The sequence below is a fragment of the Anser brachyrhynchus genome (assembly GCF_964034855.1).
Source record: "Anser brachyrhynchus genome assembly, chromosome: 16".
NCBI classification, from domain to species: domain Eukaryota; kingdom Metazoa; phylum Chordata; class Aves; order Anseriformes; family Anatidae; genus Anser; species Anser brachyrhynchus.
The window spans coordinates 15,679,613-15,707,464 of record NC_137734.1 but is presented as its reverse complement, the minus strand read 5'-3'; the positions used below and the strand labels follow the sequence as shown (position 1 = coordinate 15,707,464).

General features: G+C 41.3%; 1 protein-coding gene across 4 annotated transcripts; it reads right to left on the bottom strand.

The window, feature by feature from the left end:
* Nucleotides 1–426: 426 nt before the first annotated feature.
* RBL1 (RB transcriptional corepressor like 1) lies at nucleotides 427–24,829 on the bottom strand. Of its 4 annotated transcripts, XM_080558454.1 has the most exons (22): nucleotides 24,629–24,829; nucleotides 24,389–24,522; nucleotides 23,379–23,579; nucleotides 21,867–21,931; nucleotides 21,647–21,775; nucleotides 21,370–21,530; nucleotides 20,560–20,609; nucleotides 18,801–18,987; nucleotides 17,242–17,408; nucleotides 15,613–15,725; nucleotides 14,954–15,057; nucleotides 13,963–14,100; nucleotides 11,517–11,681; nucleotides 11,206–11,341; nucleotides 9,425–9,691; nucleotides 8,280–8,458; nucleotides 6,609–6,785; nucleotides 6,034–6,105; nucleotides 5,759–5,843; nucleotides 3,742–3,908; nucleotides 3,137–3,301; nucleotides 427–2,864 (listed from the first exon to the last, which is right to left on the bottom strand). In XM_080558454.1, exons 1-22 carry the CDS (start codon nucleotides 24,776–24,778, stop codon nucleotides 2,694–2,696), a joined length of 3,183 nt encoding a protein of 1,060 aa, XP_080414580.1. In that variant the 5' UTR covers nucleotides 24,779–24,829; the 3' UTR covers nucleotides 427–2,693. The 4 variants fall into 4 exon arrangements, with proteins under 4 accessions (XP_080414580.1, XP_080414582.1, XP_080414581.1 ...); XM_080558456.1 differs by lacking the exon at nucleotides 24,389–24,522 and having other exon boundaries at nucleotides 24,629–24,750; XM_080558455.1 differs by lacking the exon at nucleotides 24,629–24,829 and having other exon boundaries at nucleotides 23,679–24,521.
* Between the last annotated feature and the right edge of the window lie 3,023 nt (nucleotides 24,830–27,852).

Genomic DNA, 27,852 nt, shown 5'->3' with positions numbered 1-27,852 from the left:
TAATATTAACATAATTCTTATATCTAAAGTGCTAGCAGATTTATTGTATTCTCCCTGGTGCTGTTAACCTTTCTTCCTCTGACTTTCTGAAATACTCTATTGTAGTAAACATGAAGCTCTGAACCCACTTTAGGTGGTGTTAAGGTGGCAATCTTTTCAGTTAAAGAATTAGTAAGAATCTGTTTGGCTGGGAAAAAAGTGTCTCACTAGATAGCATGTAGTTTTCAAGACTCGTGCTATAATCCTACTTCTCATTTTACACCCCCTGTGATGCTTTTCCCCTTATTGGCATTTTAATCTGCAAAAGGAAGTTTAAGAAAAAAGAAATTTGAAGAAGCACAAAAAGGATAAAGGTCTTATAGGAACATTACAGGAAATGCAGAAAGAAGACATCATGTAATGAATTACCAGAGAAAAAAGCGCAACTCAGGTTAAAATATTTTTGTTTATTATAAAATACATATTTACATGTGAAGGCACTTTAAACCGTTACAAGCATTTCATATAAGCCATTGTTTTAGCTGTTTAACAAGTCCAATAATATTTTTCTATCATCACCTAAACAGGTGAAAAAATCTAAACTGTATCCAGTTGCAGTATATTCATTTTTCTAATGAAAAAACAGTATGGTTAATGACAACTAATAAGGATTTGAGCACCATCAGTTCTCTACAGTTTCAGAAAATACTGTAACAGTGTGATGAGCATATACATGAGGAGGAAGAGAGATATGCACATGGTGTTAAATTACAACCAAATCAAGTACATTCTTACCTTACAATACTGCTGAAAGACTTACGCTGTTAAGCCTTACATCTACCATCCAGAAAGACTGCAGTCGTCCATGCAAATAAAGCAGACTCCATGGAAGGCTAAATCAAGATTCTTCATTATCCCCTAATAATGCAGGAGGCTTTTAGGGACAGCATTATAATTTGAATGGATAAAGTTGTAACAGCTCCAATGAGCAGATAAAGACAGACGGGTTGTTTTTCTTCTACACTTTGTCTCAAGATCTGAAGACAAATATTCAAATAAAGGAACTGAACAGAAGAATCTACATTAAACCTAGTCAACTGCGTGTCCTCATACTGCAGCTCTGTACAGTCACACCTTTCAGAAATAAGCACCTTTTTCTGAAAGTCAAAAATCAAGTATTTAAGTAGTTAACAACTCAAAAATGAATTACAATTAGTAAACTTGCTATTCCTTGCTGAGTAGGGTCCCTGCACATGTACACTTTTAAATACATTTTCCCTCCATCTTTGCTGTCCAGATTCACCAGCTGAGACTGAGATCACACTAGTATTCTTCCCTGGAACCGTGGCACAGCAGATCTTGCAGCACATACTAAAACCAAACAATGAAGTAAACAGAGCTCTACATACAAGTCCTATGTATTTTTTTTCCTCCAGTACAATGTACACAAAACAAGTTGAAAAATGCAGTGCTGAGAAATTTCTGTGTCTCTAACCCTAAATGCAATTATGAAATAAGATCAAAATACTGATTTACAGTAATGAAAAAAAATATGACTTTTTTCCGTTTTAGCAAAATACATCCTATCAAATACTTCAGTGTTAACAGATTGCTTAAAAGAAATAGATCCTGGAATTTACACATTTCCAATGAAACCGAGCCTTTAATAGCTATAAAAACGTATATACAAATATGCCTTATCTGATGGGCTTACATTCAGTGTAGATACTACACAACAAGAGACTAAGATCTTCAGGAAAAAATAAAATGAAGAGATACAATTTGTTAAATGAATTTACACATTTCAACAGCTGTAAGGCTGGCCAAAGCCCAAGCTGTTTTTCATCTGTAACCAACTTGTACTTCTTCACAGTTAAGCTACAATTCACACGAACAGCTTCTACAGCAGGGTTGCAAATCAAGCTTCTGATTTGAAAGGAGTAGCTTCCATGGCAGCATTTACTGGCTCGGAATAAAGTTAGTTCGGACTTACTCAGAAAGTTATCTCAGTGCTTTTTCAGATTTCAGTGTCCAATTTAAGCCACTGCTGCTTCTACTTTTTGATTATTGCCTATGTTATTGCAGAAGTTCTCTGATCCAGGTTGTAGCATACATATTTGGTGAAGTTCTGATGCACAGGACATCAAGGACATAGAGCACAGGACATCAAGTCATACAGTTCAAAACTGTTCAGCTCTTACTGAGGCTGAATTATCAATCTGTTCTCCACTCCAGTTATTTCACTGTAATGCATAAAATTCCACATTCTTTTAAAAATAAGGCACTTATAAAGCTTCTTCCCCAAGTACCAAAAGCTTGAGAAACTTAACCGACTTCACTCATTTCCTTTCTGTTTTTATTCCAAAAGTAACGCCCCTGTTCCTAGAAGCTGAGTTACACTCAGAAATCAAATACTCTATGTTAGGTTCAAGAACACCCAACATGGCTTTCTACAGATCACTCATTTGCTAAATCAGCTTGCAGAGAGTACCTTCCAGCATAGCAGGTTCTTTAGGAATAAAGATCATCACCACTTTCATTCTCTGGCACTTACTACTTATCCCTTGCTTTTTGCATCCTGCAAAAGTCAGGTAAAAGTTCAACGTTAAACTTCACAGTTGTCTGTATATACCACGTTGGAAATGCAAGAAATAAATAGCACAACAGCTGTATCAAGCTCCATAGCTTCTAGATCCCACAGAAAACTGGCAGTTTTAATGATTTGCTCTTTCACTGACAACATCCTGGAGACGTTTAAGTAGAACATCATCGTTTTCCTGGCAGAGTCGCTTCGTAGGGGATTCGGTATCACTATCAATTGTTATTGCTCGTTTCTTACTCCTGTGTTCACCTTGTTTTATCATATTGTTGATATCCTTCAAACTCTGCAATCAAGAAAAAGATTTAAAAACAATGTGATACAAGTTAATGACTCCATCTGAAACCTGATTTGGTTCTCAGTTATCTGAGAACCAAGGAGTTTCTGTTTTGAACCTCTCTGCTGAACGAGTGAAGGATTCTACATAAAGAACTCTTATCCCTCGCCACAAATTGAGAAACTGGTTCGGTGAATCCCCATTGTATTAGAGCACGTTCTAATTATGAGATTAATTAACACTCTCCCAAATCAAACATTTTCAACCCTTTTATTTTCTACCTTGGAAGGGCTCCCATTAAATTTGTATAGTAGTGCAGTTCGAGGTGTCAAGCAGGCACCATTCTTATGAGGCGAAACATAAACCGAGTGCTGTTGAGAGATCCGTCGAGGTGATACGGGCTGTTGCTTAATGTTGGGGAATGGAGACAAAGGAGGGGCTTCCATCTGAAAGAGAGGACAAATCCCCATCGGATATGAATCAAAAATTACCGAAGAGGTGTAACTTCACAGAAAGACAAGACTCACACACTTCCAGGTTTCCTTTATAACATTTTATCCTATAGCAGTTAAACAACTGAGCAAATGTCTGCCAAACCACAGAACAGGTTTATTTCCCATATGTGTTACACAGATGCTCCACAGGTATTTTAGCAAATGGGTACTGTTACATAAAGATGCTGAAAATGGGGTTGTAAATGGACTGCGTCTGCAGTTTGTCCTTTTGAAAGGCTATTAAAGCAAGTCCTCGTAGCATTACCTGTAACTTCTCAACTTCTGTAACCATGCCAGGTGAATAACAATACAAAATACTGACACAGAGTGCCAGGAAAACCACACTGTGTCTGATTATTCAGTAGAGCAAAACTCCAAAATAGTTTACTTACTACATGATCCTGGTTTGTAATATCGTACTTCAGTGCAAATGATTTTACTCTTCCTACATAAACCGCATTGTAAAATTTAATAAGATCTCCTCTCTCCTCTGTTCCTGACTCGCTGGAGTTCTCTGCTGCAGATCTTCCCGAGGAACTACCAGTTTTCACAGATGAGTCTAACAATAAGAGAAAGCTTCAGATTTCAGAACACAGTATCGGCAAACTTCATTCTTTAAACTTGTATTCAGCTGACAAGAACTCATTCATAAACTGACCAATTAATGAGATGAATTCAAGAATCATGCTTGAGACAAGGGTGCATTGTATGTGGTTATGAGCATTAGAAGGAGTTAAAAATCACTGCTAGCAGGCTAGTGGATTATGACTGAAACGGCTAGTGCAAGTCTTCACTTCTATACTGGAAAACTGTAGCAAAAAAGGGTGGCAGTATCAATCTTTTTTCCAATTTTTTTTTTGTTTGTTTTAAAGGAGTGAAAGTCATAAAAAGCCATTTTTTGCTCATCTTTTCTGGACTGCTGTACAATCCTCATATAGCAATAGTCAAATTAGCCAGGATGTAGAACAATGTTAACATGCTCAGAACCTCGACCTTGCCAACACTCAGCACAAGTGCTATGCAAACTTGCAGCAAAATTTCAAGCAGCCTGAGAACTTGCAGCTTTTAGCTTCTATGAAGCTTTCTAGTGATGAGCTGGCAAAAAAGTTGCTTTGTACTCCACTCACATCTACTGCAAGGAAGCCGGGAGACCATCTTTTCAGGCATGTAACTAAATGGTTGTTCAGTAGAAAAAGCTGCAGCTGCAGCTGCACAGCAAGTATATTGCTGTTAACTCTTGCCTGCTTAAGCCAGATCCCTACTGAACACAACCTTCTTCTTCATTCCTCCACACTGTTTACTACCAAGCAAAACAAGGGAACACAGAATAAAGCCTCTTGCAATCACTGCAACATGGAAAGAAACATCAAAACCTTCAGTTGATACCCGTAATTCCTTGGTATGTCTGTCTTGTGTCAGAGCACAAGCACATGTTCATGTAAGCTGCTGTCAAAAGAACATGAATTAGTATAGCAAAAAGAGATACTAGTCTCCAACTGATGCAAAAGTCTACTAGGAAAGGAAACTGAACAACTTTGTAACCAAGTAAACGTGTTTGACAGAACACCCTATGGCAGTATCACTAGAGATGCCCTACGATATCCAAGAACTGTGGAGCTGCTAGACAGGATGCTGAACCTACAGATCAGCACTTTCCTGGAGCCAGGCAGGACATTGTAAGGTGTTTAAAAATGGCACTAATACTCATTCAAGCAGTTGAATCCCACTCACCGTGGGATTTTGCCATATGGAACAGCCTTCTAAATTTCTTTGTGTGTCCTGGCTGAAGATCCCTTCTACTCATGGGCTCATACACAGGCTTGTAATCTACCTTTTAGTGACAAGTCAGTAACAATAGGCATGGAACAATTTTCATACTTCTTCTCAAATCCTATTTTTATCTCTTTCTTCTCTAACCCACAGCAAAGAAAATACCAGCTATTTAAAAGAAATCTACTTGTATATGCAAATTTTGGTCTAAGACAGCCACTATTTTCTGGAAACAAGTAGTCCATATTTAAACCTACAGAATAGGCGATAGCATATTAGAAAAAGAATCTGTCATAATATTCAGATACTGTTCATCTTTCTTTGTTAAATGGTGTTGCTGTCCAAGATGAGCCATAGTAACACTGACACAGTAAGGAAATGCTTCAGTATCAAGCTATCAAATTTAAGAAAACAAAATAAAACATTTGTTCCAAATGGAAAGCATATTTTCGATATCTAACAAACAGTAGGGCTGCTGATAAAATATATTTATCAGTATTTTCAACAATACATTTCTTTATTTTAAATGCATTTTACAATCTAAAACTTATTTCTCTTCTCCTTATTATTTGACAGTTCAGTTCCTTAAAAGCATGCAAGTACATTTTTAAAAATACCAAATTACTTTGCTGTACCTACCTTCTGTCATCTCTACATCTTGGTTTTTATTTTTGTCCAAAAGGACATCATCAGAAAAACTTCTCAACAGAACACTCCTATAAACCTACAGAACACAGAGGGAAAAAACATTCTTAACAAGGAAAACGTGAAAGTCAGAAGATTAGATTATATCCATCTGAGTAAGAATGAATCTAATTTTGAAGCTGATTCGATTTTCCCATTATCATCATAAACATTTGAAAGCCACCTCTTTCTGATATTTATATGAAGGAAAGGTTGTATCATTTACTCACATGGCTGTTTGCTTGTGGCTGATTTCTGTAACTTTTCATTATGTCCTGAAAAGTTCTTTCCTCTTTGGTTACCTGGAAAAGAAAAGGCTATTGAAGACCAAGTGCAAGCAGAACGATCAGGCTGCTCAGGTCCAGTCTACTCAATTAGCTTCCCTCTATATAGCCTTTTCATGAGCATTAATATGGTGATGGGATAGTTCTGGAGATGGGAATATGAAAAAAAACACACATTTTTCACGTCTAAGCATTTTTTTTTTAATTTCAGCTAGTAAAGCCTTTTTTTTTTTTGCATAAGATACTTAAGAATTATTCCTTTTCAAACTTTTCTTCCAGTGATACTCAAAATTAAAGAAAGGAAGCATTATTACACCGGAAGACATTTGTGAATTTAAAAACTGGACCTCTTAACTTTTCTAAATAGAAAATGAGAAAATCCTGAACAAAACACCATGCATATAATTTCAGCTTTCTTTCATATGTCAAAATTGCTCATTTGTTACTAGATGGCTGAAAAACAAAGTCCTATTTACGTTTTCAACAGAACTAAACTCAAGTTTCCTAAACCTACGTGTTACCTTTGCCATGATATAAAAGGCACAGAGAAGAAGCTGGTCCAAATGTCTGTCCTTCATTAGATCAGCACAATGAACCAGTGTGAATTCAAAACAAGTCCATATCTTCCTGCGCAAATCATTGGAGACATCCAATTTTAAGCACAGATCACGCAAACGCACACTTGCCAGATGATAAACCTGGAAGAGAAAGACATGAAGTTAAGAGTTAAGCCTGCTGATCCTAACCTAGTCCGCAAAAATGAAAGCCCTCACCAAAGTATAACTGTTTTATACTTCAATACTTTGTTTTCACAGAACTTGCCCACTTTGCCCAAGTCAGTGTCTCCAAATATTAAACTGTCAACTCTGTTCAAATGTTGGATGCTTATAGAAAATCTGATTAAAAACATTATGACTATGCCTTCTATAATATATCACTCACTCACTACAATGGAACAGTTATGACAAGCTAAAAGAAGAGACATACTTTAATTACAACTAAGTATAATCTTATATTTTCAAGCTGACAATTTTTTTTTCCCCATTTTGATTACCAAAAACCTGTTTCAAAATTCGAAATAACCATCAAGCGCAACATTAACATTCTTCCATTTATTTCAAAAGTTCTCACTTCATTGATAGTAATTACGTGCATTCTTTATGCTGGACAGCAGGAAAAATTCATCTTCATTTTCACTTGTTCTACTGAACAGGAACAAGAAATGGAAGCGGGGAAAACTATTATTATTGTGAATGTGATGATCACTATAATGAATAGGTCAAAATTCTTTTGAAGACAAATTTAAGAGAAGATTTTTGTTCTTCCTAAGAGGAACGTTGCCTACCACAGTTTTTCAAATACATGGCTACAGCTGAAGTATTTCCCTGCTGAGATTAAAGCTTCCAAAAAGCAGTCCATGTTCATGCCTAGCAGCTAGCTAATCAATTCTTAATCAGTTCTCAGAAAAAGAGAGAGACTGTTACTTCTAAAATTAAAGAACCAATACTTCAGACGCAGGATGTGGCTTTCAAGTGTTTCCGGGAATGAGTTTCTGTACATACAGATACCATAAAGGTGAAAACTTCTGAAAATAACTTCTCTAATAAGGTAATTGTAGCCAATAAAAAGTTTCTCTCAAGAACCCAGTTCTTATCCTACCCTTTTATTCCTCATTGTTTCAAGAGTTTCTTTTGTTCTAGAAACTTTAAGATAGCATGTTATTCGCAACCAATTTCTTGAGGCTCCATGCTGGCAAGATCAGCACTACTGGTAGACCTCTAAACAAGAGAATATTGTACAGGATCCAAAACAATTCAGTTTTTAAATAAGCACGACACAGGAGGGTAACCTCATTTTTGGTACATCTAACCCTTGCAAATGTGGGAGGCAATAAGAACAAACAAGGTAATTAAAAAATGCCAATATTTCCTAGGTAGTTATAGAAGCTACTAAAGAAAAAGAAGAAAAAGGAAAAATTGAAACATCTCATGCGTCAGAGGGAGGGCTGTACCAATATGGGAAACTGAATTCTCCGCAACATCTTTTCTCTTCTCCTCCCAGCTACATGAGAATTGTTCATGCCAAAGGAAAGGTACGTGAAGACTGAAAAGTAATGTAATGTAAATTGCTCAAGGATTTTTAGCGTGTCCACAAACAGAAGTAAAGCACAACTTCCTAACAACGATACTTACCTTTCTGTAAAACAGTGCCAAGGATCCCGTTTTCTTTGGTTTGCTTCCTGATGACAGATGCACTTCTTGTGCTTGGCTCACCTGGGGGTGGCAGGGAGCCTGAGCCTCCATTTTAGGTGGTTGACCTAAATTCATGGAAATCGGTATCAATGTGATCCCACCCATTTCATGCGCAATACCTGGAGATGATAGAAAATGATGATGATCCAGAAGTAAACTGCTTGCTGCCACCACGCTGCATAGTTAAATTGCAAATCCTAAACTCATTTACAAATATTTCATACTGAAGACATTTCATCCTTCTATATTGGATGCTAAAAATACAGAGTCTTCATAAATTATTATAAAGTACATTTCTGGTAATGCTTAAAGGAAGAAGATGATTGTGAATAGCCATTTCTAAAACTATCTAAAAGTACAATGTTGACAAGAAATCGCAGTCTCTGTAGTCAGTGTACCACTCTTTTGGGGAAGACAGGCATTCTTGTTCTTTTTGTGCTATTATTTTGCAAATCTAACAGCACATTATATACAGTCCATATTAGTTTGTGCAGTAGTAGTAGTCAAATTCTCTTGCTGAAAATCTCCTTAAACATTAAAAGTAGAGAATTTTTCAATCCATCTAAATATACTTAAGACACAGACTTTAAATTCAGAAAGGCTACAAAACTCATTTCTCATGTATCCTTATCAGAAGTAGTCAAGCATCAGCCAGCTTGAATAAAACTTTAAAACCACACTATTTTGCTGATGTTTATACGTAGCCCTTTAATAGTAATTTCAGAGTCTTTTTAGATTATAATAGACAAAAAATAAAACAAACAGCATTGAATCACTATTGGAGTTGAGAACCAAAGCCACACTTAATCTGTGATGAGGTGTAATTGGAAGAAGGAAGAACTCCATAACTTTGTTTACAAGTTCGAATCCTCGGGACACTTGTCAGATATCGGATCAAAACACAGAATGAGATGTTAGTATAAAAACTTAAGTTTTGCTATTGTTTGTTTTGTTTTTTAATAAAGTCATATATGCTCTTTTAAAACAGAAAAAGTGATACGTGTTCAAGATGCATTGTCAGTCTAGATGGATCTTAAGAGCAAGCAAAACATCTCATACGGAAAGAAACCAGAAAGAATTCATACCATGCAGTGGGATAGTAACCTTCTGTCCTACTTTTCCTGGTACTGTAGCTGTTGTCATGGTCAGTACTGTTTGCCCAGGAGAAACTGATATATTTTCAGTAGCAATGCTTGATGCTGGAGCAATTGTCAGCTTAGTTCCCTCGGTTAAAATCTTTTCCATCTGCATTTCTTTGGGACTGTCATCTCCGAACAGTCTTCTCTTAGCACTTCCTGCTGTAGGGGAACTGTAGCGCTCATGAACAGAGATTGGTGACAACGGCTGTATGTCTAGTATGCAAAGAAGAAAAAAGATAATTTTCAGAGCAGCTGCTGAATAGGGATTCTTCTCCACAGGAGGAAAAAAGGCTATTCTCTCAAACTACAAAACCAGAGTGCAAGAAATTGTTTCTGATTAAGAAGTAATCTCACCATTCACTGTTCTTAGGCAATATGAATAATGACTATACTCCTTTAACTCTCTCCTTTTACTCTGTAACAGAGAGTTTGGTTTTCATAATCTGTTATTAACATGAAAGAAAAGATTGACCACGCTATCAGTGCCACTTGTGGGCATACCATCCATACCATCAAGCCAAAGCCTTCCAGCTAACTGGCAAGGCGAAACCAATTCTAGATGTTACTTCCAGTCTGCCAGGATGGTCTTCTCAGTACCAGGAGCACACAAACATTTCCAATCCCAACCATTTTCAATCTGAAGTTAGGAAGAGCACTTGGTACCAGGTTCTCACACAACGCAAGGTCTCACACACTCCTACACTTCTATAGGATACCATCTCCAAGTTGCTTTCCCTTCTGTTGAACAACTCACCATAACATCTACAACAACTGCTTATACATCACTCTCCTAATGCACTCGAGTATTTAAAAAAAAAAAGTTTTGAGTTTTGTAATGTGATTTGCCAGACAAACACAAAAGGAGACAACATCACAGATCATAGTGCACAAGCAAGAACTTATGAACTATTGTTTGGGATACAATGAAAGCAGCAATTCCTAACTACTGAAGTGTGAAAAAGCAACAGCTGTGCTGCCACTGCTTCTTCACCCTCACCCTTAAAAACAGTTCTACGTGATACCTGGAAATCTGCAAAGAGCAAGGCAGTTCTTCAGAGGAAAAGAGTATTGCAGACAAATTATCGTCCTCCCCTCCTGCAAAAGAAAGTTCTGTAGGAAGAGGACTAAATGCAGCCCTATCATTCTGTAATGCAGTAACAAGAGGTGACAGTGACAACCATCACTGGTCAAGGGTTAAAAAAAAAAGCAGTGACAGGGAGAGCGGGGTCTGAAGGATCAGAATAATGAGAATGCAACAGTAGTTAGAGCTATCAAAAGTGCTGGAAACTGCAAAGAGGAGGACTTTAAGAAGAGTCACCAAAAATCCAGTCCAATTCAGTGAGACAATAAAAACAACAGCAACCACACACACACACCCCAACAAAAAAATCCCAACAATAAAAAAACTCACAACCAGGGAAAAATCCGACCAGCAAAGGACCATAAGCTACTAGATGACATCCCACCCCAAGAGTAGGGTAACTGTCTTGCATCAAAGCAAAGGCAAGTTCTGTGCCAGTTCAGGCGTGAAGCATTATTAACAATCACTGCTGCTGGTAAAACACATCAGTGGTTTGACTGGATGCATCTAGACTTTCCCTAGATGAACCGAGTCTGCACAATTCTGAATGCTTAATCCAGATTCAAGACTGCTCAATTATGAAGTAAAAAAACCAATCCCAATCCAAATTTGCACGTTCAAAATATATCAGAAACCTTAAACATACCCCTTCTTAAAGTCCCACCAAGATCTGTCCGAACCTCTTTAACTCGAGGATGAACTATAGGAGATATCGGCATCATAGGCAAATGCCCAAGCCCACTTCCTCCATTGCTTGCTTCAAAATTACTGGGAAATATTACCTGAGAAATAAGAAATACCAACGTAAGATAACACATAACTTTCCCTTCATGTCAATGTATTAATAAAAGATTGTTGTTTTCATTTTTTTCCCCAGCAGATAATGTAAGTGTTGAACAGAGTTCTGTATAACAGCAAGAAAAACATCATGATTTTTTAAATAAAAGGCTAACATACTTCTTCACATGTTGGGACCCTGTTTTCTGAAGCCTGGAGAGCACTCCAGAGTGCCGAGTCCCGAGTCCAGGCTAGACTCTCAAGAATTTGTTCCTCAATGCTGTTAAGGTGCTTCACCATGTCTCTGGAAAGTCCTTCCTCAGACCGAATCAGTACTTCAATAACCTAATGGTAACAAGACACACATACAAAAGCAAAGTCACATCACTCATGTTTAACGCTATCAAACCACTATTCATTTCAGGATCCTGTTCAAAACCTCTCTTCAACGTAGAGCACTCCGGTGTCCTCCTCACCTTGAATCTTCCCAGCCCTCTCTGATTCCCTTACGCAGCCCAACTCAGAGACACCGTAAGATTTTTCATCTCATGTCGCATCTCGACAGGCCTTTGCGTCTCCTTCTTTTCCATTTCAGTACAACTGTGCATGTGTGTTGTGTGTCCATACAAGCAACACAATTTAAAATATCCATCACCCATGGTAAATTTACATGAAATAGAAATGTTAAGCCCATGCATTTGCCTTTATTTACTTTTTAAGTACAAATAATTAGGGAACCCAGAAGTTGGAAATGGACAGCGAGTGTCACCTCAGTGCAGAACAACCCCTCGCAGGGTGCCTTCAGGCCTCTCTCACCACCGAATACATACACCTCTCATACACCGAATGAACGCACGAAGCATATGCGGTGCTCACACCTGGTCAGATACAAACAGGTATACCCGGTTCAGACGGGCACGTGAAAGAACCCCAGCATTTAAGCTTCCCCTCCTTTCAGACAATCAAAGGGGTTGAAAAACACTGTTTTAAAGTTTAATTTAAGAAAAGGCCTTAACATGTACAAATCAGGGTTGACAAGAGCTGATAAGGGCCCTTGGAATACCATGATCCATGTGGGAGTGTGGCCATGGGGGCCGACAAGCCCTACGGTTGGTGATAACATCAGATTCTTAACGATAAGGCCATCAGGAATGTAAAGAGTTTAGAGGGAACAAAGAAGGGTGATTCAGGAGACGCCTTGCCGTCTCGGGTTGCTTGTTCTCCGGCATGGAAGTTGCTGGGTGTTTGCGGTTGCCGGGCAAAGTGGTTGACCAATGAATAGTTAGTGGAAAAGGACTGCTGTGGGGCGAATGGTGTAAGAAGGGAGCCTGTCCTCAATATGCGAGGCAACAAGGGTAATGAAGTTATGCCCTCAATATGAGAGATGAAGTTAGGCCCTAATTAAGAGAGAACGAAGTTATGTCATCAATAAAGAAGTAGCAGTTACTGATCCTGAAAGAACCCTGGTGTCCGTGTGGTCATTACGCTACAATCCACACCCCTATGTGCCACTGCAAGATCCACTTTACTGTGCTGTCTCTGACAGATGAACATTCAACTTGTTTCTACAAAGCTCCAATGATGGAAATGCCCTAAATTTCCCTGGGGGACTTATTGATGTGTTTACCGATGTCTAGAAACTAAGAATCCAAAGAATAAAATTACAAGTGGCACAACTGGAATGATAAACATAGTCTCTCTCACGTGAGGTCTTTGTGACAAAAATGCCTTGAGGTAAGAAGAGTGCCACAAGAATGTACGCTGAATCAAGTATAAATGTATTCCAGAAAGTTGCAGCTGCACCAGTGCATGTAAACTACTGAAAGTCAGAGCAACACTGACAGACTTGTTTTAGGTTCACTACTGCCTTATACCTGAAGCTTAAAGGAAGAAGGGAGAATAGAACGTAAAACAGATTTCCCAAAGGGTTGAATATTTTTGGTTATTATTCTCCAAACAGAACTAATTCTGATTTACTCAGTACTAACCACAGTAAGCTGTTAGATATCTCAAAAATAGTAAGCATAAGGATAAAAGGATCAAACAAGTTCAAGAATAGAAATTACATTGGGAGCAAAGGGGAAATGAGTTTAAAAAGAGCAAAAATAAGAGAACAGTTAGGAAAAGAGATTTTATGCTCTATTCTGTAAAATGAGAGAGGAAAAGAAATTTTAACTGTACAAGCCTGTGGTAAGTAGTGGTCGTCAAAGGCAACTAAGAGTATTTTTGTTATTTTACCAGTAATAAGCAGAACTAGGATGCAACCAGTCCTACAGCTTGCAGTCAATAAATACAAACGTTATTAAAACATACGTCTGAATGCTTTAGTCTACTAAAAGTTGTGTGTGGGTGCATGTGTATATATGTAAACCAGAAGTTTATCAGCAGCATGTTACAATTAAGTACCATTTACAAAATGGTTTTATTGCTTTAAATTTCAGCTTCAACTCAAGCATTACACATTCCAGGTAATATTAAAGACAGACAGAATTTAGAATAGGCATGAGATATAATAACATCTGTCCTTCTCCTATGTGGCTACCTAGGAAGGAAGGGCATCATCCCTTGAGACTGTCAATCCAGTAACATGCCGTTTTGAACACAGATTTAGATGATACATATTTACCTTATAAAAATAGAATGGCCTGAGGTCAAGTACTTCAATTATCCAGGGAAAGGTACGAGGTGAGCTATATGCAAAAAGCACAATCTCCAAGCAGCATGCCATGAGGGAGCGGTGAAAGACATCTTGTTCCAAGAGAGCCTGAAGAGATTATAGAAAATGTCAGTGATCTGAGGTTAGGGAAACAGAGGCACGTTTTTTTAGTAAGACAAAAAAAAGCCTTCTAGGCAGAATTAGAGTCACCTCAAGAAAATCCATCTTACATATAACTTTTTTTTTATTTTGTTTTTTGAAAACATACAAGTCCTTCTTAGGGGAGAGCAGGACAGATGGGCTTCTCAGCAGATCTAGGATTAAAAAAATCTCAAAAGATACTTAAGACTTTGCTACATCTAAGAAAATTCACAGAAGAACCCTGAAAAACATTTAAAATGCAGACGGATAATGCAAGCTTTGCTCTTCACAGTCAAGCCAGAAAGTGACTACAGGAAAGTAAATCCACAGCACCACATCAAGTCCTTAGACTATTTCAGTACTGTGCTATTTGAGATTGAGTTATCGCTTTTTTCTACCTCCACAATCTCCTCTTTTTACTTGGAATTTTAAACTGGAAGTAGATTAACACTTTGAAAAGCATCAGTGTTTTCATACCACGGTCAAATGAATTGGCATCCGTATTGTGAGTCACAAAACGGATCAAATACGTTGCTGTCTAACATGATATTGATATTGTTAATGGAATAAAGAAGAGAATAAAAATTATCTGCCCTGAAATTAATGATTCTGGAAATAAACACAGGTTAACATAATTAATAATGCCAGATTTATACCGTTTTCAATAGTAGTAAAAACTACATTTAGGCACCTTCCATATACTTCTCTTTCATTAAAAATAACAATGTATACAGATTGCCTGTCCGCGGACTGATCTGTTCTGGAACTGTCTGAACATATCCCCCTACAAATTCTCCTTTTCTGCTGGTTCTTTACTTACAGTCATGTCCTTCCCATGTAGTCTTCGTGTTTCTTGTACCATTATAGTCTCCAAGATTTTATAGTACAAGATCTCTGCCAGTTTTAATCTGTTTACAGCAAAGTCTGAAATTTAAAACCAAAACTGATGAAGCCCTATGCTGTTTCCACAAACAGCCTCAGACTAAATTGACTTGTACTTGGCCTTCTCTAACAAAATAGTACATGCGTGTGTATAGATTTTGCAAATCCAAATGGTATGCTTAGAAACTCACTAGTCACAAGAGCAGCACACAAGTCTAGAAACATTTTAAAGAATTGTGTATTTTAATATTTCTAGTGAAGTCATTCCGCAAACAATTGCAATAATAATTTTCCTATTTGTATTTCATTTCCTTTAACTTTTAGATTTAAGAAGAATGCACACTTACAATTTTTGATAAGATATTTATAGATTCAGTGCTGTCTTGGTTATCCCATTTTCAACTGCAACCTTGTTTTTATTTTTAATAAAATTTTATTCTTTATAGTATTCTGCTTGACACCAACAATTTTCTGTTTGGAAGTGTTGTTTGTTAAAACCAGCTCCACTGTATTAAGTATTCATATGATAGCATATATATTCATTTTATTTGCCCTCATTTAATATTTTGAAACATCCTGTGCATTTCATGTTCATACCTATATGAGATCCTGGTTGTTCATCTGTTGACTGAGTGTAGCTGCGGCAAAATGTCTCACCTATTTCTTTCACTCTGTTTGTAATGCTTTCCATAGGGCTGCGTGCACAAGACCTACAGCAGAACACAAAGAGAAAGCCTTGTTTGTATAAGTAAATATCCTGCTTGCAGAAAAAAATAAAATAATAATAATAATAAAAAAATCTAATTTTACTGAGCTTTCCTCATCAGGCAATAACCTGTATTACCATGAGCAACAGAGGAAAACATAAAATACAAAGAAAGATTGTTTCCTGTTTTCCTTTCCTAAGAGAGGCTATGTCAATTTGAGAGCTCTTTCTGAACACTTCCAGATTTGGAGCAAATCTGTACTTAGAGGAAAGTGGCTTGCGTCTAGGTCAAATTAAGACACTGAGTTATGCTGAAAAGCTAGCATTGAAATAAATTATGGTTTCATTGAACAAAGCCTTCTAATTAATTTAAAAGTTACACTTCCAGGGAATTTTTACTTGAAAGAGAAAATATTCAAAAGCATAGACTATTCCACATAGTCAAAACCACAGTTATTTCCCATTTCTCCCAATCAGACAATACATAACCTATCATTTGCTGAACTCATATCCAAGATGAGCAAAGCATTCAACACATTTCTTATCTGAAGATTACTCACTCAATATTTGTCCTAGTTTTAACATTTAAATCTCTCTTTGACAGACAGGTTATTGCTTGAATGAACTCAGTTTTCATTACAGATAGATATGCTAACATTGTAATAATATCAATTGAAATAATATCAAGCAGTCTTTAAAAAACAACAACAAAATAGAAACCTGCAAAATAGAAGCGCATCTTGCTAAGCATTTGTAATGCAAACTTTTCAGAACAAGTATTAGAAACACCTTCAAAACATGTAATTTCAAAGATGAGAACTAAAAGTAGTATTTTCACCTAGTTATGAAGGTTGCTATAAAATATTACTTGTGCACATCAAATATTAAGTGTTAATTCTAAATGCTCATTATTACTGAAAAACATCCGGAGACCTTACACCACAATACAGTAAGGCCATGCTTTGCATGGAATTAGACAAATGCCCAACACCTTTACAATTATTTAATATTACATTTTTACTTGTTATAATCTATGAAGCAACACTGATCTAGTTTTTACTGCTAAATTATTTTGTTTACACTCATCTGCTTACACACCAAGGTTTTCAAGTGCATTTCACTACAGTCAGCATGCAGACATGCATCTAGGAGCCAAAAGTATAAACTGATTTACAGCACAGGGACTCTGTCCTAGAAATGGTGATCAGGAAAGCCTGGGGTTGTAATCAGTAGTCACTTAATATATGATTTCCCAGCACCATACAGTGGCTGAAAGAGATGAACGAGATGTTGGCAATATCTCAGGGGTAGGAGGGTCTAGCTCTCCTCGAGAAAAACAGATCATTTAAAAAACAGAATGTTTTACTTATGTTAAGAGCTGTTAACTGGAAATAATACAGAAGCACAAACAAAAAAAATCTGCACCAAACAAAAAAGTCAATTTTGAGCAAGGAAATATGCACAAGCATGAGAAGATGAATTTTCACTTGTATGAGAACAATCGCAGAGGATGTACTTACTCAAAAATAGTGATCAGCTGTTCACTCGGTGCATTTTTCAGTCCAGCCACAATGTTCTGTAACCGACTCACACTTTGTGTGGCTGACGCAACAGGAGTGATGACAGCTTCCTTTTCTCGTAAGTATCTTCTTCCAGTCAGAGGAGTTGAAGGTGCAAATGACCTTTTCTGTGAGACAGAAAAATAAGCAATAAAATCAGTCAACAGTAATGTTTCAAAAACATGATCTCGTGCAAAATCACTTGGAAGATTAAAATGACGCTACTAACACACTACCTGAAGGCTGCCAAACCTGTGGTCTCAGAACTCACTAAAAAGCAGTTCAACTATAACAAATCTCCAGGTAGACAAAAACAACGAAGTTTTTTTCTTAATAAAACCTAGAAAAACGAGACTTTAAATCTTAAAGTCTGTATTTCTGCTTAAATACTGGAAAATACAGAGCAAGAAAGAGGAAGCACATGCTTCCAATTCAAAATCTCTGGGTTAGCTGGGTGACATGGAGTAAGCGGCAGAGCTGCCTGGGAGAGGGTCACAGGAAAACATTCTTTGTGAAACGCCGTTCTGGTGCACCTAGAGCCCCCTGTAATAGAAGTAATGCAATGAAGTATTTGGTTTTGAATGATCAGAACAGACCACATTTTGAAGATACGTGGAAAAAAATGATGAAAAGTTATGCCTGTAATCAGCATACACAAATAGCAACAAGGTCATTTTTTTATACTACAGAAACTGGAGTTTGAAATTGATAAACTCATTCCAAACCATCATGTTTAGTTTGAATATGAGATACATTTATATTTGGGACAAAAACTTAAGCTGTATGATTCATTTATACCAGCAGTAGCATCTTGTAATAAGCAGCAGTATTTTAATTGGTGTGTAACAGTAGTTATCAAACAGCATGAGCTCCTTTCACACAGCCTGGCACACTTTTTCCCCTTATTCAAGTTCAAAAAGTTATCAATTGAGTATTTTCCCATACACCAACTTCATTAAATACATCTTACATTTTTTAAACATAATGAAACACTACCTCTACTTATAGGCTACTTTTTGTAACAAAATTACAAAGAGTGAGGCTTTGGTGGGTTTTATATCTTGAATATTATTTTTCATTGAATAGTATACACGTTATCTTTTCCTGTCATCAAAAGGAAACATCAGGAAAACAAGTAAATTAATCCAATGTAAAGGCTTCATGGTGTTCTTACTGGGTATAAATTAAGTTTGAAATAACCCTAAGTCTATATAGTTAGGTCTCAACTACTTACAGATTTTTCTTGGACATAAAAAATACTAACTCACACATAGAAGTGCTCCCATCCTGCTTAAGGAGTAGTTATTTACTAAATTACATAGGAAAGAAGAAGACACTGCCATTTCTCCTTAGCAAAACTGTCCACTGAAGCCTGCAAATGTCATTCCTTTCAGTAAAATGTTCAGCTTTTCAGCTGAAATTCAGCTTTTCAAAGTCATCTCAGGGATTCAGATTGCATACAACGATGAAAAAACTCGACAGGAGTACTCCGACTGAAAATGACAAGTTAGATGAATCACCTTTTCAAAATGCTGCTGAAGATGACACTCCACATGAGCTCTTGCTGCTGTTTTCCCTCCAGGCATGTCTGCAGGAAATTTCCGAGGAGTGCCTATTTCTTCTTCAGCATCTGCTCCTAGGAAAACTCTCTCATCAAAGTCACCCACTGTTAGAACATACTCTTCGTATTCTTTATTCAGCGCTTTGCTGGAAGAGAAGCCAAAGCATTACATCAAAAGTTAAACTGCTGAAGAAACAAAAAATATGCCAGCGGGGCTAAAATTCAAAACTGAAACCACACAAGCTCAAAGCATTTAACACTTTCAGACACAGTTATGCTTGTACAGGAAGCTTCACTCCCACCAGTAATCTGCTCGTGGACATCTTCGCCTGCCTCATCACCTACCACAAACCTCCCCGATCCCTGCAGGGCCTGCTCTGCTTCCACCAACATTTAGCTCTCACTAAGTAGAGGAGAAACAACTTGGCTTCCATCCCAGTTGCAAATAAAGTGGTTTTGAAGTATTCAATGGATCAAAAGTTAAATCTTTGCATATGAAGAGCACACAAACAGTGGTTGCATTAAACTAGCTGAGTTTGAGTTCTGCTTCTGCCACTTGGTATTCAGCTGTTTTCATAATGGCATACAGGAAGGGAAATTTAACTCCTACAATCACCGCTGACATATGATACTGAACTTGGTTTTCTTTTTTCCAGCTAACCCATCTGTAAAATAGTTTAGACAAAGAAACAGGCTTCCATGTTTCCTTAGATGTTGTTTACAAAAGAACGGTGAATACTGTACTATTCTACACGACAGAAATTATTAAATTAATACTATTCCTTTTCAAGTAGGAACGCTAAGAGAAGTTCATATGGACCATAAAAACACTGTTTTCTATCTGAAATTGAGGGTGTCATCCACACTGTTAAAACAACTGAGTCATTGCTCATAATTCTTAGAAAGCAAATCGAAGAGTTAAAACCTCACTTTGCAAAAACAAATGATTAGGTAATTTTTGGAAAAGGCAAAAAACCCTTTACAGGATCCAGAAGAAAGCAGTTGATGTTCATCTTTTTAATAAGATTAGCTTTGGGGAGTGAATTTAATAAGCTTCTGAAACAACTATATTTGCCTCCCACAGAAATTTATTTTGTGGTTTGGAAGAAAAAATTTTCTTTTGAAAAGAAAATTGCCTTCACAGATTTATACACTCAACTGAAGACTGATAAACAAGTCTAAATACTTCCCTACTCAGGTATAATATTTGATGGTATGTACAGGGTATGTATAGAAATACATCCATGAACTTCAGACTCAAGGCTTTGACTTACATTAGACTACTTAAAGGTAACAGCTGACAGAAAAGCAGAATCCTAGAAGGTTGGAAAAGACCCTAAAGATCAAGTCCAACCATCAACCTAACACTACCAAGTTCACCACTAAACTATGTCCCTTAATGCCACATCCACGTGTTTCTTAAATACCTCCAGGGATGGCAACTCTTCCGCTTCCCTGGGCAGCCTCTCCCAGTGCCTAACCACCCTTGCTGTGACCTGACATTAAGGAAGAAACCCACAGTCGACCCTCTGATATTTGACATATCTCAGATCCAGAATGCATTTTAGGCAAGTAACAGCAACGGCTGTCAAGTCATTAAAAAAGCAGCTAGTTATGATAAAATAAGGGCACAGGAAAAACTGAGATTTAGTATTCAAAGACACATACTTCAAAAATAAAACCAAAGCCCACAATTAAGAATGTACGCTATAACTTACTTATTTTCTGTAAAATTGCAAAGATCCAATAGACATTCTCCTTTTAAGATCTAAGAAGAAAAACAAAAGAAAAAAAAAACTAATATCTTACATAATAAAATCAAAACCATTCCGTCTCTAGCAATGTGACAGCATGATGGCTTCCGCCTAAAGGGAAATGAGACTTAGGAGCATAATTGGACTCTTTTGCGTATACCAAGGCACTACAGTGCAATTAGCCAGACAATCAGACAAGGACAAAGCTCAGTTCTACCCAAGCTCTAGAAAAACTCATTCCTCAGAAACAGCACTGCTATGGAAAATCTGTTCCGTCGGCAGGTTAGGGACCTGATGAGTGACTACACAGACATTTCCACAGAACTTGGAAATGTTTTCCAGGATCAAAACCAAACAGAAGAGTTTGTCCATCTGCAACCTTAACCTCTTCATTCCAAAACATCTTGCTTAATTCCAAGACAAGCGCTAGGACCCAGACTATCGTTACAGTTACTCCACAAAATTGTTTCACAAGGTAACGTTTTCTTCAGAAAAAAAAGGCTATCATCCATGACTCAGTTTTCACACTGCCAAGAAAGTGAAGATTCTTCACTGATGTAAAAAGCCAAAACAGAGGGGACAGTACAGAACATGTCATTCAAAATGAAAGTAAATTCTGCTCCTGCTAACAAGCATACAAAGGAAAGCTGAACCAGACCGAGTTCATTTGCCTGTTAGTGCACTTTCCATCAGTACCTGCAGGTTTTACACAGTTTCTAGACAGGACCATTCGTAAGAGCACTATCACACATTCTTAAAAACAGTAAGATGTACCTTCCTATCAAATAGTTTTGAGATGTATGGTTTGAAGTAGTGTTCCTTTATTCCTTTTGCTTCTACTAAAAGCCCATCGTGCAGCTCACACAGCGTGGCAATAATGCAAGGAGGATCTTCAGAGACTTTGATCTCTGTTGCATGGAAGTCCCCTGGTAAGCCTGAGAAGGAAGGGGAGGGGGAAAAAAAAAAAAAAAAGACAACCAACCTTCAACTTCACTTAAAAGAAATTAAAAACCAAGCATATTTGATTTTAAATAATCTGTCCTCACCATACCTTTAAACGATGGATTTAGCAAATCTCTTCTATTTGGACACAAAAGGGCATTTGCGAAGACCAGGTCCAAGCAGCAGAGAAGCAAATGATAGGAATTTACTAAATCATCCCCAATCATACGGAAATTACCTTTAAGAGACAGCATATCACATCAAGCAACATAACAGAAGTTCATAACTCCAAATGCACACAAAACATGCAGCTAAAAAAGCCAGCCTACCCTTAGTGTACACAAAGAGAGTCCAGCAGAAGTTGAAGAGATCTTTAACACTGCACGGCACCCGCCTGTCAATGAGGAGGACAAGAAGTCAGTCTCCAGCTTCAGGAAGCTGAAGCTTGTTACGAGGTAAGAATTTCCTTCCATTTCCTTGCTCAAAGCAAGCTGGAGCGACCAGCTAACAATTTCACACTCAGACACACCGTAAGCTACAAGTGCATATTTCAGCTTTCATTGCAGTCTCCTGTATAGCTCTACAGGGCTTTCTGCACAGCATCATTAACCTTCCAGCCCCTTTCGAGCTAACGGTTGCTGTTGGTCCGTGACCCTGGACATATCATTTTGATGGTGTCAGGACTGTAACAGAATTCTCCTGGAGCTGCAGGCAGCGAGATGCCCAGGACAATATAAATTACGGTGATTATTTTCCTAAATATTTTACTATAGCATCAATCATCCCTCCAAAATACGCATCTACAATTTGTGTTACAGCTCTTACAGTGCAAAATGTTTGGAGTAGAGACTATCCAAAGCCACGGAGCTTGAAGACCAGGGAAGAGATTATTTAAGACACCCAACGGGGAAGCTAATGGAAAGCTAAAGTTACAGTAACAAACACTGTTCTGATGAAGGCACATTAACAGGGCATACAGATGAAATTTCCCCTGATACGGATGCAGCAATGCCCACAGAAGCATCCTTTCTGTTTGTAAGTAAGGAGCTGCACTAGAGCATTTTACCACAAGTTATCCCCCCTCACATCCCAAGGACACACACAAGCCAGCAAAAATCGCCGGCACAGGCCCAGCTCAGCTCCCTCATTATCAGGGTTACATCCTCACTGTAAAGCTGCCAGAGACAGCCACACCGTCAGCAGAGAACATGGACAAGTCCCTTTAATTAAAGCATTAAAGTACCCTGCATCTGCATCTGGAAGACAACAACACCAGTTACCACATTTGTCATACAAATGACATAAGAAGAAGCACATCGGCTGTAATTTTCTCCCATTTTCGTGTTAACGCTCATCTGCGTTTCTGTGCTCATCTGATTGAGCGTGTTAACGCTCAATCATGCTAAAATCACAGTGATGTGGAAGGCCGGCTGATGCTTTCCCATTCGGTACAGCTACGTTTGTATGGGGGGATTACGTCACGGTATCAACTGCAAGTCTCTTGCCACAAAAGAATATCGCCATACTAAACGCTGTGGCGGTCTCACTGTATCTCAAGTTAATGCATCACACTGCCTCTTCCACCATGCAGAGCCGTGCTCACTAAGGGCCAGGTCCTGAATTCACAGAGAACTGTGAATGCGCCGGATGCAAAGCTCTGCTGATACGAGCCGCGCTCCACCACGACTAGGGATCTTCCTATATGTACCACATTTCAGAACCAAGGCCACAACACGAAGCAGCCCTATCACTTTAGTACTTTACCTTATTCTTTAAAAGCATAAATAGTGGTCTTAACATTTGTAAACTTGTTGAAAAGTCACACGAAACCTCAGAAATACCTCTGCTTCCTGCTTCGTTGTGGCTTAGAAGTTTCTTCATAAGGGTTTTGAAATACATCCAAAAATATCGGTTCAAACTTCTTGAAGATCACAGTTGACACTTCAAAGTTTCTCTCCAGCCTCTCTACTCGCTCACGGAATTCCTGTGGTAGATTTGACATGTCCATCCACTTCTTCATTTTGCTGAAAAACTGAATTAAACTTAAAAGAAACAGGAAAAGACGTTTATTTGCAGCTTTACCTAGCTTTCTTTACTCTGAATTTTGATAAAGTCAAGAACGCATCATATTTACTCCTTACCGACTACTTGGTTTAATACGTAGGTTTAACACTTATTTTGACAGACTCCCAAATATTGTCTATGCTGCAAGCTTTTTTGCCTCTTAATCACTCAGGTTCCTCTCCTTGGCTCCCTAAGGCACAGGCGTGGGAGCGCTGGTTTGCGTTTAAGGGCCGCTGGGAAGGGTGGAGAGGAAAGAGCGCGCACTGCTTTGGGTGCCAAGGGAAGGGAGGAGAGACAGCGAACACACAGACACGAGTCTACGCCTATCGGAACCACCTACACAAAACCTGTAATTGCAGGTGTAATTAAGCCGGCTTCCCCCCTGGCAGCTTAGGTGAAAGCAGCACTTTACGCGGGGCAACAACTTGGAGCCCCAGCACCCTTGGTCAGACTGCGGAGGCAAGCGGGGCTGGGAAGCCCCTGCAGCAGCCCAAACTCCACCGGAACGCATCGCTCCGTGCTCCCAAAGCGCACGCCAACGCCGAATCCAGCGGCTCGGCCGAAACCCCGAGTCAGACGCGAGTCTCATCGGGACTGGCGAGACAGCGCCGGGATGTCTCGTTCGGGGGACGTCCCGTCCGTGCTTCAGTTACCCACGAAAAGAAAACGGCCGCCGCGGGCGGAGCAGCCGCTGCCCTGAGGCGGGCGCTGCTCCACGGGCCTGCGGCTGGAAGCGGGCCGCAACCCGGAGCGCCCCGCGGGGGCCGGGCGGGGCGGGGAGGTCAACCTGAGCTTGGCGGAGCGCAGGATCCTGGTCAGCGACACGCAGTTGCCCTCCATCAGGCCGCTCCCCACGGTGGGCAGGACGCTCTTGCGGCAGGCCACGTAGAGCGCGCAGGCCAGCCAGTGCAGCGCTTCCCCCTGCCAAGGCAAGCGCCGCCGCTCAGCGGGGAGGACGCGGCCGCGGCCCCGGCCCCCGTCGCCCCCGGCCGCTGACAGGCGGCCCCGGCCCGCCCCGGCCGCCCACCTCCAGGCTGTAGGTGCCGCGCAGCGCCGTGAAGTCGCGCAACGCCTCGGCGGCGCTGGCCGCGTCCAGGTTCAGCTCCTGGCAGAGCCGCTCGATGGCGGCGCCCGGCTCGGCGGCGCCCGGCGGCGGCGGCGGCTCCGTGCGGGACATGGCGGGCCCGGCCCGGCGCCGCGCTGCGCCCCGCGCGCCAAAACGGCCCCGCCGGAAGGGACCGGCCCCTTCCGCCGCCGCCGCCGCCGCCGGAGGGGGGGCCCCGCCGCGGGTGCGGTGCCCTCGGCGCCTGGGGTAACGCCGGCCGCGTGCCCGGAGCCCGCCCGTCCGCCGCTCCCCGCGTCCCGCCCCGGCCGGGCGCAGGCTGCCCGCTCCGGAGAGGGCCCGGGCCCTGCCCCGACAGGAGCCGGGGGCCGCTGCCCGCCGGGGCGGGGGGCGCGGGGGCGCCGTTACCTGCGCGAGCGGCGGCGCGGATCCAAGCTGGAGCCGCGCTCGGTCAGGGAGCAAAGCGCTTCGAGCTCAAGGCGGAAAGGCGGCGCGCGGCCAGGTCGCCCGTTGGATTGAATCAGCCGCCACCGCCAAACGCCGGGGGCTGGGGGCTCGTCGCCCTGCAGCGGGCGGTGGGTGCTGGGGGCCCCGCTGGAAGGGGCTCGCGCTCGTAACCCGGCCCTGAGCCTGCAGCACCCGCAGGCAGGACCCCGGCCTCGCCGCTTCGGAGCCGCGTGGGCATGGGGAGCGCTTTTAGCACCATCTGAGGGCTCGTCTGCAGTCAGCTGCTGCTGCTGCGGGTGCTCTGCCTTGTCCGAGCTGTGTGCTGGACGGAGGAACACGCAGCAAGAAGGGTGGCAGAGCTGGGGGATAAAATGCACTGGGGACGCAGGGAAGAGCCTCAGGGCCCTGACACGATCCGGGCCTTGCCAGGCCTGGCAGAACGGCCCCAACCCGATGCTGGAGGCCTCCCCTCGTGGGTGGCTCAAACTACTTGGTGCTTAGGGGTGAGCTCGTGAGCAGCCCCAGTGATGCTGGCCTCTGTGTGGGACTCACGTGCAGCTTCTGACCTGCCCCAAGCTATGGTCCTACTGTACAAACGCAGGCTGGCTTTGCTTGTTGTTAAAATGCTCACTTGCAAAGCCCAGCGGCCTAGGGTCAGGACCGTCAGGCAGCAGTCCATCCCTCTCAGCGGCAGAAGCTGCAGGTGATGCAGGCACTTCGCTCACCGTTGCCATGGGGCCGTTCCCACTGCACAATGGGGCCTGGCCCTCCGGCTCCTGCAGCGCTGGGCTGGAAGGAGCCACGCGACAGTGGGGGGTCCCCACTGAGCACCAGCACAGCTTGGGTGTTCTCCAAAATGTTACTTCACTTAAGTGGTAGCTTTTGTCTGAGCACCTAAATGTGTTTGTAAAAATAGTTGTTGTAAGAGCAAGGAAAACCAAATGCCATGAAAAGCCACAAAGTGGCTTTTCCAGACAATCCAGGAGATTCCTGGGGTCTGTTGAGGATAACTTCCTGGTCCAGGTAATAGACGGACCGACGTGAGGTGAAGCCTTGCTAGACCTGGTGCTCACCAATGTGGAGGAGAGCATTAGAGAGGTTAAGATTGCAGGCTGCCTGGGCTGTAGCGACCATGCTCTGGTGGAGTTTGTGATCTTGAATATAGGTCTGGCAAAAAGCAGAGTCAGGACCCTGAACTTCAGGAGAGCAAACTTCCGGCTGCTCAAGGAATTACTGGCTGGGATCCCCTGGGAAACTGTCCTTAAGGGCATAGGAACAGAACAGAGCTGGCAGCTCTCTAAGGACACCCTTCTGAGAGCGCAAGAGCTCTCCATCCCCCAGCAGAAGAAATCGAGCAGAGGAGGCGGGCGACCGGCATGGCTGAGCAAGGACCTGCAGCTTAAACTGAGGGAAAAGAGGGAAATGTACAGGAAGTGGAAGCAGGGTTGTGTAGCCTGGGAGGAATACAGGGGTGTCGTCTGGATTTGTAGAGACGGGATCAGGAAAGCCAGGGCACAGATGGAGCTGAACTTGGCAAGTGATGTGAAAAATAACAAGAAGGGGTTCTACAGATACGTAGACAGGAGGAGACAGGCCAAGGAGAGTGTTCCCCCTCTGATAAATGAGACGGGAGAACTGCCCTCCTCAGACATGGAAAAAGCTGAGGTACTCAGGAAGTGTTTTGCCTCAGTCTGCACTGGCGGTCAAATTTCCTATGTCTGTCAGGACCCTGAAGCTCGAGGAGAAGGTGAGAGGAGCGGATTCCATCCCACTGTGACACTGGAACAAGTCTGGGACCGCCTAAGGAAAGTGGATGTGTACAAGTCCATGGGGCCAGATGGTATACATCCCAGGGTGCTGAGAGAGATGGCTGATGTGGTTGCCGAGCCGCTCTCCATCATATTTGAAAAATCATGGCTGTCGGGTGAAGTCCCTGGTGACTGGAAAAAGGGAAACATCACTCCCATTTTTAAGAAAGGGAAAAAGGAAGACCCGGGGAACTACAGGCTGGTGAGCCTCACCTCTGTGCCTGGGAAGATCATGGAGCAGATCCTCCTGGAAGACATGTTAAGGCATGCATGTGATAAAGAGCCAGCACGGCTTCACCAAAGGCAGATCTTGCCTAACCAATCTGGTGGCCTTCTATGCTGGAGCGATGGCATCAGTGGACAAAGGAAGGGCGATGGATATCATCTACCTGGACTTGAGTAAAGCCTTTGATACGGTCCCTCACCACATTCTTCTCTCTAAATTGGAGAGAGATGGATTTGAAGAATGGACTGTTAGGTGGATAAAGAATTGGTTGGCTAGTCACAGCCAAAGGGTTGTGGTCAACGGTTCTATGTCTGGGTGGAGGCTGGTCACAAATGGTGTCCCTCAGGAGTTGGTCTTGGGACCGGTGCTCTTCAACATCTTTATCAATGACATAGATGACGGAATCAAGTGCACCCTCAGCAAGTTTGCAGATGACACCAAGCTGAGTGGTGCAGTCGATACAATAGAGGGAAGGGATGCCATCCAGAGGGACCTGGACAGGCTGGAGAAGTGAGCCTGTGAGAACCTAATGAGGTTCATCAAGGCCAAGTGCAAGGTGTTGCACTTGGGCTGGGCAATCCCAGGTATTTATATTGACTGGGCGAAGAAGAACTTGAGAGCAGCCCTGTGGAGAAGGACTTGGGGCTCCTGCTGGATGAAAAGCTGGACATGAGCCAGCAGTTCGCCCTTACAGCCCAGAAGGCCAA